The 13,980-nt window shown below is 36.0% G+C and overlaps 1 protein-coding gene across 2 annotated transcripts in view; it reads right to left on the reverse strand.

The window, feature by feature from the left end:
- Window positions 1-8,306, reverse strand: part of LOC149200872 (putative chromatin-remodeling complex ATPase chain) — a 53,375-nt gene extending 45,069 nt beyond the window's left edge. For both annotated transcript variants that reach the window (XM_089402808.1, XM_089402807.1), the window contains exon 1: window positions 7,882-8,306. In XM_089402808.1, coding sequence (XP_089258934.1) covers window positions 7,882-8,130 — 249 coding nt within the window. In that variant the 5' untranslated portion in view covers window positions 8,131-8,306. The remainder of the gene's footprint in view (window positions 1-7,881) is intronic.
- Between the last annotated feature and the right edge of the window lie 5,674 nt (window positions 8,307-13,980).

Consider the following 13,980-nt stretch of genomic DNA (forward strand, 5'->3'; position numbering starts at 1 on the left):
GTGACAAATGCAGCAATAGTTTGTAGATCAACTGGGTTATTGATTCAAAACAGGTATCAACACATTTTTTGGACTCCTTGTTGTGTGCATGCATTCAATAATTCACTGAAGGACATTGGCAAGATTCAGTGCATATCAAACTTGGTGTCAACAGCAAGAGATGTGCAGATGTTTATCTACAACCACCACACCTCCTTGGCTATGTACAGGGCTCACACGAGGAAGGAATTCCTCAAGCCCACTGATACTAGATATGCTAGCTATTTTCTCTTATTGGAGAGGATGATAGAGGTACAAGCACCTTTACAATCCTTGGTTGTGAGTTTAGAGTGGAGAAGGTGGTCAGAATCAAAGACAGACATTGGGAAGAAGGTCAGGCTTTAGGTGTTGGGCAATGATTGGTGGGCAGATTGTTTTTATTTGGTGTCATTCTTGAGCCCTATTGTGGAGGTCATTCGTTGCACTGATTCAGATGCTCCTAATCTTAGAGAAATCTATGAGACCTTTGATAGCATGTTGGGTCGTGTGAAGGTAGCCATTCAGCAAAGAGAGCCATCATTAGAGTTCTACACTTCCCAGATTCGACCCATCATTCAGCATAGGTGGGATCACATGAACACACCTTTGCACATGGTAGCATATGCATTAAACCCAAAATGGTATGTTGAGAGACCTGGGAGGGTGCCTCCTATTGATGATCTAGACATAAAAAAAGGCTTCCTAGATGCAATTGCAAAGATGTACAATGAGGAGGAGGGGTCAAAATTTCAAAGACAGTTTGTTTAGTTTGCATCTCTTAGTGGCCCCTTCAACACACATGGTGCTCGGGAAAATCGCATAGATCTAGCCCAAGATGACCCGATTGGTTTGTGGAGGATGCATGGGGATGGTGCTCCAGAGCTCAAAGATCTAGCCATGCGTTTGTTGTCTCAGATTGCTAGTTCCTCTGCAGCAGAGAGGAATTGGTCCACATATAACTTCATCCACTCTATCAAGAGGAACAAGCTTACCTCTAAAAGAGCAGAGAAGTTAGTTGTTATGCACAGTGCCCTACGTCTTGAGCATAAGAAGACACTTGAGTATTTGAAGGGACCAGCAACACAATGGGATGTTGATCCAGAGGATGATGCACAAGTAGATATGGAGGAGAGACTTGATGAGAGACAGATGGGGTTGGTTGGTGTGCCACTTAGCATGTTTGAGAATGCTAGTGATTCAAATTCAGATGGTGATATGGTTGATCCTGATTTATTCATGCAACAGTTGGATGCAAAGACTAGCGGGGCATTACCTTTAGGCTTGAGCATTACCTTGGGGCATTACCTTGAGGCATATTTTGCATTATGCTCGTTTATCTTTTGATATGTTGATGTTCTTATCATTTATGTTATCAGTTATTCATATTCTCACTCTATAAAATTTTGACTCTTGATGTATCAGACTTGACTTTAATCTTTTATAATTCTATAAAATTTGGACTCTTGATGTATGATGTATCAGACTTTACTTTTATAATTTTATGTCAATATTGAATATTCACTGTTCAATATTCAATGTTCATAGTAGGAAGTGGAACATCAATATGGTTTAAACTTTAAACTTTAATCATAATGTATGATCATTGATGTAAGATTATAAATTAGAATTTTAAATTTATTATTTTATATGATGTTAGAAATTTAGATATTGATATTCATATCAATGATCATGCTTTGCAGTTTTTTAATTCAAACCAAATTGTCATAGTGGACTCAATTAATAAATTATATTTTATATTTATAAGTTTTTAAGACCCTGATGCTCCCCCACGTTTCCTAAAAAATGGTGGGGAGCTTTTGCATAGGCCACTCCCGCACCCCCTCGCTCCCTAGTCCCAAAACCTTGGTGGAACATTGAAATAAACCATGGATTGACTGAAGCTGTTTAAGAGTGGTTCCAACCTCATTGGATTTCACATGGAGAAAGTAGAATTTTAGATCTCACTCAATATCCAACAGACTTAATAATTTTCTAAGATTTCAAGATTGGGGGGTTGCAACGTTTCCATTGGATTGCCATGTACAAGAGCATGGAACTAGTACTTAATCAAGAGTATTAAGCCCTTTATGTACTTTACTGTTAGTTGCATTGTTTGTTGAACTCCTTTATCATGACCCTACTAAAAATGTACCCATCACTCAAACAAAATCTTGACTTAACATGCTACATTTTTCTATCGTATTTTGATGTTTAGAGGGTGATATTGATGACAAAGATCCCAATATAGGTAATGATTTTGATGATATGTAGGTATTTGTTGTAGCATAATTTTTTTGGATGCAAAAGGCAATCTAGAGCATGTTTTTGATGTATTTTCAATTCAAAGATGGATTGCACTCATGTGCACCCTTACATGCTATATAAATGAGATTTTTGCTTATTTGTGTATATATGGTTTGGATTCATATGGGATGCATATGAATTTATGTGTTTTTCTTTAAAATTTGAATATTTTGTGTTTTTGGTCAAACAAATTTTTGGTCCAATTTTTTAACTAGTTCCCAATTTATAAGGTTTTTTTATTTTATCACTAATTCAATTTTGATAACATTGGTTTAGGAGGAATGATTGTTATCTTCCCCACCTAGATTCAATTCCCACAAATGTCATGTTGAGCTCATATCAATATATTGTTGTAATGGCTTTAAGCATTCTTGTTGAATGGCCTTGCGTCTTGAGGAATATCTTACCCTTATCTACAATCTAAAGTAATGTTTTTAAAATCGATTAAATCGACTCAAATTTAGTCAAGCCGACCAAGCCATACCCATGGTTGGTTTAGCTTGGTAGAAAAACCAGTCTGATGGCTACTTTGTTACCGAAACAACCGAGCCAATCATCGACTAGACCAATTCAATAACAAAACAATCGCCTCAGCCAAGTTTGTATTAGATCGACCGAACAAGTCAAAGACACCCAACAACGCTTTTTGGAGGGAAATTCAAACCCCAAAGACAGTTAGATTTTGGTTTTAGGTTTTTAGGTCTGAGCTAAATGATGTTGCATTCTCTAGCAGTAGCCAATAGTATTGGTGACTAGTGATGTTTTACAGTTTACTTTTGTTGTAAAGGCCATTTAGAGCTTCCTTTGTTATGTGTTTTTGTTTTGATCTCTATATCATGTATGTATTGGACAGTGCATTGGATGCCATTTTGATATAATGGATATATTCATGAGTCTACTTTGATCATATGTTGTCTCCTCTCTATATTTTAATGCTTTGTGATTGGAAACATGAATGAAAATCTTTAAAATTATGTTTTTTCATAAAAATAAATAATAAAAATATTTAATGTAGTTTTACAACAACCAAGTCATTGGTATCAAACCGACCGAGTCGATACTAAGTCGGAGTCGGAGTCGACCCTTGGTTGGTTCTGAACTCGAGTCAAAGTCTTAAACATTGACCTAAAAGGTGAGGTGGAGAGAGAGAGAGAGAGAGACAAACATATTTGGTATTCTCTCCATCGAAGTTCAATTCTCATAAATGACATGTTGAGCTCTTATCGAGTATATTGTTGTAATGGCTTCAAGCCTTGTTTGATTAGTCCAAAACAATATATATTCCCCTAAAAGAATATAAAAATATTTCAATAAGGAACACACACACACACACACAAATGTAGGCTTCTTTCTTTATTTTATTTTTCACATTTTCTAGAAATGCATTTGCACTCCCACATTGTATTCTTATTAATTGTACTCTTCAATCTCATTAACATATTGTTGTGGTCACTCATTGGACATTAATAAAATTATCTAGAGAGAGACAAAAAGAGCCCAAACACATGTGAATAGAGAGAGAGAGAGAGAGAGAGAGAGCATATGTTTATGCCTCTCTCTCTCTCTGAACTCGTTGTAGAGTTGATGTGACAATGACCCAAATTCAAATCCTAGCAAGCAATGCTACTCCCCCTACATGGAGTTTGCCAAATGTGCCTATTGATAATATTGATATTATTGAGGTAGCTTTCATTTGGATTATTGTATGGTCCCAAGCAAGGTGCCAGCAAGGACCATACGAAGTGCATAAGGTTTGCTGGCACCTTGCCTAGGACCATACAATAATCTACATGAAAGCTACCTCAACAATATAAAAGACAGAATCTTGTATATATATATATATATATATATATATATATATTTGGGAATAAAGCATAAACAGAAACAAATAACAAATAGAAAAAGATAAAACAAAAGGACAAACAAATGGAAATTTAACAATAAATAACTAAAACAAATAAATTACACATAACACCCCGAATACATAATAACATTATCCATTGTATAGATACCAATCTCAAAGCAAAAATGAGATTTTAAAAACAGCAACATCAAAACATGCTTATAAAACAAGGAAAGGTATGAACCAGCAAAGCTCTAAAATAAACATTTTTTACTTTTATCATTATGTTTATTTTTCAAGCATTCTCCTTTGCTCTTTTCCATAAAATTTTAGACGTTTATTCTAACTGGTTTGGCTGTTCCAAAAGATTTGGGGTCCAGCCACACCTGAACCAAGTCTGACTAAGAGTATAAATCAATAAAAAGGCAATATTTATTTTTAAATAGTGGTCCTACTTTTCAAATAGGAAGTTGACTGTCTAGAAAGATATTTATGATTTTAATAAGTAACCCAGGTTTACCATTTCATAACAAGTAATATCAATTTTACATAACAATAAAACCTGTTTTATCAAAATTGTTTAAAATGAACACACAAGGCGAGGTAAATACCAGATAAAAAGGCTAATGTGACAAAAATGGTCAGAGCGTGATAATTTGTTATTTATAATATCTTTGATGTAAAGTGTATCACTCCAGCTAATTAAGCTCAAGTTTCAGATGAAGCTAACATTCTAGGTCAGCTTGCATTTCAAAGTGCAAATCGCATACCAATAATATACCTTAGGTAAATTAGGGGTGGCATGTGTGGGGGATCATACTAGATCCCAATGGAGAGCTTGAACTATCATTTCCTTGGGGTCTAAAAAATCCACAAACAATCAAACTAAGGCCTATGCTCTTTATCAAAATCTTCTCTTGGAAAAGAAAATCAAAACAGAGCCTTTGATAGTTAATGATCATAGGAGACTCAAGCATAATTATCAAATTGATGGTCTTGAAATCAACCCCACTCAATAGAAAACTTGCTTCAATTATAGCCAAAATCCCAAAGGAGGTCTGCAGCCTGCACCAGGTCTAAAAAGAACACAACTATCAGGCTGATTCTCCAGCCAGTGAGGCCATCACACTTAAAATAAGTGCACTTTGAAAAAATAGGCAATGCCATTTTCATGCAATACCTTAAGCCTCTTGGGTTATGGGTATAAAAACATGTAGTAACATAAAGACAAGTAATCACGATTTATCACATAGCCACTATCAAGCAAGGAGCTCAGACTTTATAGGACTAGCCCACCCCTCTCTCACATGCTTGAAATTAACCCTAGTCTATCTCTTGAATTCCTCTACAAGAGTCTTCATTGGCAAGGAGTGATAACGAGTCACTAAGAGGGCAAAGCTAGCAACATCACATGGAGAAAGGTTATTCAGCCAATAATTATCCCAGTAAGAGCCCCTCTCAGTGTCTAGCTGGTATCCTAGAATTTTTATTTGTTGGGCCTAGTAACAAGGCATGTTCAATGCGCATTCCTTTGTTTTGGCCCCCAAAATCCAAGAGTGCATAGTGTGTGTTTCCACCATTCTGGTTGTTCATCTATTTTTCAATACCTTTCCACTCATGGATTTTTATTTCACACATACCTTTTTGGTTCTCTAGATTTTACTTCTTACTGGTTGTTAACTCTTGGTGTCCTGGACTCTCTCCACTGGGGGTATAGTTCTCCACTTCTTAGTGGGCACTGCTCACTCTGATATTCTCAATTTTGGCTTCAGAAAGCTTTGTTCTCCTGACACCTTAAGTGTTTTTTTATGTGATTTGCAAAGCAGGGAGCTCTATTTCATGTGTTTGAATCAAGGTTACATCTGGACAATTTGTGTGCAACAACTTGAGCTGCAAAAACCACTGTCAAGGGTCAGCATCAAAGTTTCTTTATTGAGTGCCACACTAATGGATTATACTGAAGCCCAGGAGTTTAAAAGGGTTCTTCAAAGACATGAAAAGTCCATATAATGCAACAAATCTTTCTTTTTTCAGTGACTTCTAGAGTACATGAAAATGAACACCAGTTCACTACACAAAATATTATACTTATGAATACTGTGGCCCATCAAACACAGAAAATCAATGTCTTTGAGGCAGAATTTAATATCTTGAAGAATATGGTTCAGTCTTAGTAAAGGCTCTCACTTTGCAGCTTCCAACCACAGGATGTCAACAAATTCAGTGCAAACACATTTTAAGAGGAAGAAACAGTTCACTAAATGATGGAAGACAATGATTTTGGAAAACCAAACTCCTGTCCTTCCAACAATGGGCAGGTAGAAGTCAACAGTCATAATGTCTTTCGCTAAATATCTATGTTTAGTAAAGTAATTAGGAGATTAGGTGGTTTTAAGTTGTATACCCAAGGAATTCTGGGATGTACAACTTTGAATCTCTGCAAGTTTTGCTTTGCAGCATATGAGACCTGCTTATTTCGTTTGAATACACTGGACAACAGTATTTTGTACTTTTGCTACAGCATTTATGATATAAAGTTTCCCAGTTTTGGTTTTTCAACAAAAAATGAAATCATACTTCAAGTAAATTCTCTAGCATAGGTGCATTTCAAGGCCTAAATAATAAAATAATATTTTAGTCGAGGAAGTTTCAGGACAATTTAACATAACCCAATGGAATATAATAAATAAAAACAAGACTTCGGTAAAATGCATAAACAAAGTTCCAATCAAACACAGGTTCTCATAAGATATTATCCTTTTCGGCCAGGTAAAATACTTCCTTCAAATAACTTTAGCCCCTATTCACTTTCTTTCAGGGATGTCCATATTAAATGCGATGTTACATATCTAGTTAGAAGAGAACAAAAAACAAGACTGAAATTTTTGAATTCACAGGATCCTAGGAGAAAGAATGTGTTAGCAAAAATTATTGCCAACAAAAGTATTTTCTCCTGTAAATCTTGGAAAACTTTGTCACTGATAAGCAGCAGTTACAAATATGCTTAACACGTGAATGATTGTTGTCTCCAACGTTTTAAGTAGAAAATGATTCCAGCTCAAAGAACTCAAGCTTCAGGTCAAGATAAAATTTTCCAAGTGAAGCAGTATATCAATGTAATGCATAATATCGCACAAGTAACATACATAAGGTAAAATACCTTGTTCATACACATTTCAAAGCTTTCACGAGAAAAATATCATCTTAATTAGGGTAATTCCGAGACAGCTAAACAAAATAACTTCAAACAAACAGCGGCATGGATCTCATTACACAAAAATCAGCAAGAAGATCGTTTCTGACAGAAAAAAGTCTTCTTTCAAAGTACGCCAGTGCATGGTAAGCTTCATTTAAGGATTTTTGGGGTTGTGAAGAAATCTAGGTCATAAGGAAAACAGGAATAAGGACTAAAAATGCAGAATACAAAGGCTTCGGACAGAGATTAATTGCAATTGTTTTTTGTTACAAGACACGCGTACACATAAAACTAACAAAAATATAAAAACAAAAAAGCATCATTTAAAACCTAGCGAACTCGGGAACGCCGCTATAAATTAACTGACTCCAGCTATAATCACAAAAGGCTGAAGATTAAAACCTAAATGCACCAAGATCATGCGTAGAACAAGCGGCATGACAATGTGAGACAGAATAAGCAAGATGCCGATTTCATCAAATAAAGGGAGTGCAAAAGAAATGGAGTTTGACAAAATTACGTCGTCATCAGTTTCGGCAGAAGCATCTTGATCGTCGCTGGCGGAGGCATCTTGATCGTCGTCTGCGCTGGACGCATTCGCCGGCTGAGTGTCTTCATCGTCTTCGTCCTCGTCTGCCGTCGGCCGAGTTACGGCTTCGAGCTCTTCCTGGTCGTCCTCTTCTTCGTCTGGGCTCGATTCTTCATTCTGTGGCCGTTCTTCCTCGGAGGAGGCCAGGTCGTCTGATGAACTCCTACCGCGCTTGCCCATGGCTCGGCTCGGCTCGGCTCAGCTGCGGAGGATAGATCCCGGAATCTGTATGCAAAGCCGGAGCGCAAATTGGAAACCCTTGAACCAGCGAGGGTTTTAAAATTTGACGAACAAATAACTTTTGGTAGCTTTTGCCGTCGTTCGAGTGAGGCGGGGAGAGTAGATTTGAGTCAAAGGGTGAAATGTTTTCGCCGCCCTTTTATTGATTCGTTTTAGTTTTTCTGGCCTTGTCACCGTGGATTGGGAATTTTTCATTTTGCAGTTTTTTTTCACTTTGTGGCGGAATTGGAGATGGTGGGAATGGTTCCCGCCCAGGTTTGCAAGTTCCCGCCTTTTGTTGCTACGACTTCATAGCATTTGGGTTGGAGCGAGTAGAGCCTCTTGAGTCCTCCTTGGTCCAATTTGGTAGGGAAAAGGTTCTCATGTAACCATGTAATGATTTTAATGGGGTGTTATAAGATTAATTTAAGAGAATATCTACAAAATGGAGAGGAGAGGGTCATGATATCGATATAAGGATCTCCATGGGGTTGAGGGTAGGGTAGATTGTAATTAAGAGTATCACATATCATTTTAGAAAATTTTGATTACAAATATGTATATTTTATGGCGTAAATGTAACAATGTTTTTGAAATTTTTTTGTAAGGCATGAAAATGGTTAAGTTTGACATGCTTTTTAGAGATATGCATGTTAATGTAATGGTGGAGTAAATGACTTATGGTAGGGGATGAGGTTGAACCCCAACAAACACAAGCAAGGAGATAAATTTAGGAAGGTTGGTGGCGTTGGGTCAATGAGCATTGGGCTATTTAACTTGCTTTGACATACATTTGTTTTTTGGATTGAAATGTTTTCGATGAACACAAGTAAGTGGTGATTATTTGATTTGAGACATTGCAACGTGGTAGAAGCATCTCAAAAGTTATTAAAACACCCATTTGGCTCAACAATCACAACTAAGTGGAATCTATTCTACTAAAGTCACTTGAGACTTAGACCTAGCCTCATTTTCAATAAGCAACCCCCTTAAGAAGGCAATTCGGTCCATGAAGGGTGAACGTCATGTGGCATAATTGAACACATGTGGGGGAATAATAGCAAACTATACCCACACACCAGACAATAAGCAAGCCCCCGTCGATGTTATGGACTACTTTAAATGGGTTTAGTAGCCTTGGATGGCTCTATCAATCATAGTTGAATGTATATGATGTTGACTAAGTTAACCAACAAAACATGCCTTCAACAATGGTAACTAGACTTACACTCTATTTACTGCATTAAACAATCAAGTGAGGCTTTAACAATTGTAACCAAACATACAAGTCGTTGATCAAGTTAACCAACCTAACACACCTTTAATAGTGATAACCAAAATGTATATGTTAGTAATCAAGTGACCAATTTTGTCATGCCCCTAACATTTGCAATTGAACATAAATTTTGTTTATGGGGTTGACCAATCTAACATACCTCCCACAATTGTAGTCAAGCATGCATGTTGATTTGGTTAATCTCCTAGATAATGTTAACCAAAAATACATGTTAATATCCAGCCTAACATGTCACTAATAGTGACAATGGAATGTGCATGTCAATGGCTAAGCTAATTGACCTGGCATGTTGTTCACTAAGATGATTGACACATAACTCACTAAGTTGACCAAGTTGACAAACCATTGGTTTTGTCATTGAACTCACATGCCTTTAATAGACACAACTAAATGTACATGATGTTAAACCATTAAACCATCATGGCATGCCTTTAACAATAGTAACAAAGTGTGCAAGTTATGGATTGGGAAAACCAAACTATAATACCTATGATAATCATAAATGATCATACATGCTTGTTGTGATTAACCCTTCAAGAGTTCCCTTGCTTCTATACAAAATTAAGCATGCCATGTAACTCTCAAAGTAACTTTGATACATATAAAAATTAAGTTTGTATTTACTTGTTTGATTTGTGTTAAAGTGATTCCTCTTTAAAGGTCACAGGTTTGAATCCAAAGGAAATTAAGGTATGTACACCTCCATAGATTAAATAGTTAAAGCATTGAATGGAGGGCATCCCATGTGTCAACTTTGCAACTACCTGCATTATAACTTTGTATTAAATAATATTGTTATTTTTTCTATTAATATGAATGTTTCTAATGTTTAATATATTGTTAAATAGGTTATCCCTCAACTAATTAGTGAAGTATTTAATATTGGATGAGAGAGTTGTAAGGCTGACATTTTGGCTACCTCATGTTAAATTTGGTTTTTGTATTATGTCAATGAAAAATTAGATTTCACACCTCTCCATGGATCAATCAAAATCATTTACAAATATCAGTCAAAGGCATTTAATAGATGGTTAAAGTAGTGGTTGAGAGGAGTTCATTGTCAAATCCATCCAAGGGTTTCCAAACTAGAGAAACAAGGGCATGTGTTTGATTTATGGGCTAATGTTTGAAAGATTGTTACGAGGAAAGGAGTTGGTGGAAGTCCTTCTTGTGTCAAGGCCCTACACATCTTCCTTTATTTCTTGAAGTAGACAAAGAAGTGATTATAGATATATGAAACATATAATGTGCAAACCATTCACAACACTGCAATATTGAACATTTGCATGAGACGTAACTTAATTTATCTTCAATATATTTTTTCTTTAAAAAAAGCAAGATATGCATCATGATACAATACAATGATTCACCAACATTAGGCACCAAACAAATGACTTGGACCACGAATGTTATGTACAACGACAATCATCCACTATAAACTATGATTATTAGCCACTTTGACACCCCTCCTTTATGGTAACTCATTGAACATGTTGATCAAATTTGAGATCACTAGACATGGTTAACATGCTTTGGTTAACACAATCTAAAATGGTGGGAGGGTCTTGCCTACAATGCAAGCTTTCTAACACCCTTTACAACAACATTGCTTCACGAAAGGCATTTGACATTGCTTCGTAATTTTGCCTTGTATATAAGAAAGCAACTACATGTTACTTCTCCCTTGTCCAAGATAACGCTCTTGATTACAAATTGAACAATGTATCATGATGTTGGCTTTCTCTCTTGATGTGAACTTGCTCAATTAGCATCTAGGTACCTTGTGAGATAAAACTCAATGTACGTATTGTCTTTGGTCTCGTGTTAATTATTCCTTTTGTATGTCTTAATATTGTGTTAATGACCTTCCAATGCATGGTTAGTCTTGAATAAATATACCTCGACGCCATGGCTATTAAGCAAGTTGGAAAATAACTTCATCTTTGAAGAAATTGTTTGAAGACTATCGCGTTCATTGGCTTGGAAATATCATTGGTTAAAAGCTTCGAGGTTGTTTTGATGGGTGTTGAATCATTCTTATAGTTTGGCACATAAAACTTCTACAATATTTCCCCCGCCACCCTTGTGCATACTTTATATTTAAGATAAGGGCATTGTCATCCAACATAAAAGACGTTTTTGAACTTGAGATAAGATACACATTTGAAACAAAGGGGAGGAGGCATGTGGAAGCAAAGTAAACCGTGTTCACATAACCACCAAATCACCTTTCCCTTTTTGCTTACTTTGTCAACTAGATCGACCAATGGTGGCGCTCATGTAATGGAGATTTGTAGCCAGTGAGATCTCACAAATTAGCAATCTCGATGTTTGCCTAGCCAAAATTGTCAACATATCGTGTTTTGAGAAGGCTTGAGGTTAGCAAATGAAGATTACCATGGTATTGTTTGCAAAGTTTTTTCGTGACAAAGCCCATAATAGGCCTCAACGCTTCCTATTTATTCTATAGATTTATACGTTGTTTCAAGGATTTTGAGGGCAGAAGATATGGAGGAAGAACTAGTTGACTATGGGGAGGATTAAGTAAAGACTCTTCATAAATCTATATTCATGACCAAAGAATAATTACAGGAGCATGGAAATATTTAAAAGGCAATCAGTGAAGACGCGAGGAAGGAAGAATTCTAGACCTAGTGTAGACCATCTAAAATTTTATCCAAATAAGAGACATATGAAATAATGAGGCATGGTTCACGATGGTGTTAGGAAATTTGTGGAAAAGGATAGTAATAATGTGCATGAAGAATCAAAGATAAGTAACTAAATCCAAGATATTTGAGTTGGAGAGATAAGGACAAATACATTATTCTTGACAAAGAGGAATTGCTTTGGGAGATAGAGATAGGTGGAATAGATCATAGCTTGAAGGCTCTAGGGTTTTCATCCTTATTGGAAAATAACATTGGAAAAATATCCCCAAAGTAACAATCTAGAAGTAATGAAAAACTTGGACAAGGTTGAATGGGGATCAAGGGTGAGAAGCAGAAGTTGAGTTGTAGGAAGGTAAAAGTGAAAGGAGATAAGGTTTGGTTGGTTGTAGGAGAGGACGTAGGAATCAAGTATATATCATGGTTGATGGATAAAGCTTTAACTAGTAGATTTGTGGGCAAATGGATGACAAAAATTTCCATGTATAAGTGGACAAATAGGGAGTGGCTATAAATAATTAGCTACATTGTGATTTACCATATCTTAGTATGATGTTAGTTAGCATTTTAATCTAGGAAAGGATAATTTATTGAGACAATTGTGGGGAGCTTCTTACCTAGACACCAGAAGATGGCATCCTAGGTATGATCTACATAAGGAAATATTAAAAGCATGACGCATGTAGGCTAATATGTCGACACTTCAAACGGAGTTGTGGTGGATATTGAAGTCCCAAAGGTGATGGGAGGAAGTTTGGGAAAATTCATAGAGTTTTAAGAGAAATCTAGCTAAAAGGTAGACAAGATGGTGGTTAAAATCCTAGTTGAAATTGATACTCAAGGGGGTTTACCACATGTAGCTGAAATAATTTCAGGAAAATGACTTATATATTATCCCTACGTTATTGGAAAATCTCATTCCAATGTCTAAATCATTAAAAAAAAAGGCATATGTGAAGGAATATCATAAAACCAACCATAGAAAGATGTAGATGAAGAAGGAAAATGTATATATGTGTTCAAAAGAATATTTAGGCTTTTCAAGCAAGAAATTGGAAGGTATAGAAGATGGAAGCAAAACAAAATTACGAGGGCACAAAGTGAAAAAAATAATGTATCCAATAACCAAATTAGGAATAACAAAGATCATATTAGAAGATATTGAGAAAAGTGTAGTCTCGAAAGCATTAATGGACTAGCAAAGCACTTTAAAGGGTATGAAAAATATCTCTCTCCATTCTATCTCGCTATCTTTTGAGGGTCAAGATAAGGGTGGGGGAGTTAATTCAGTGAAGTCTAATAAAGGACAAGTACTGGAAGGAATGGGAAACTCTCGTTAATCCCTTATTAATAATGGGGTTCCTATGGATCAATGAGAAGTAAAGGAATCTCCTAACCTACTAGCTATAACATTGAATTATCATGGTTTAACCATTAAAGAGGACGTGGTTAGGATTTAGACATGAGTTTACGAGTTATCGAAGGTCTAGGTAGAAGATTATAATAAATGGGCTTCTAGATACAAATCAAGGCAATAGAAGGTAAAAACCTGAAAATAAGACTTAGGGACAAAAGGTTGTTTGGCTATTGATGTTAGATAACCTTATTGTGTAAGAAGGAAGCCCTTGTCATCCACGATAAATAACATAGCAAAGAAACATGACTCCAAGGATTTTGATGGTTACAAACCAATATCTTCATGCAATTCAATGTATAAGACAATAGCAAAGATCATGGTTACCAAATTAAGAAGAACATTGTCTAACTATATATCGTGAGAATAGTCTGACTTTCCCTTTGACACTCTAATTCACAATGTAATTGAGATAACACAAGAAGGTCTTC

The sequence above is a fragment of the Pinus tabuliformis genome, chromosome 2_1 (assembly GCF_031772625.1).
Source record: "Pinus tabuliformis cultivar Carrire ecotype Pingquan chromosome 2_1, CPIR1, whole genome shotgun sequence".
Taxonomy (NCBI): domain Eukaryota; kingdom Viridiplantae; phylum Streptophyta; class Pinopsida; order Pinales; family Pinaceae; genus Pinus; species Pinus tabuliformis.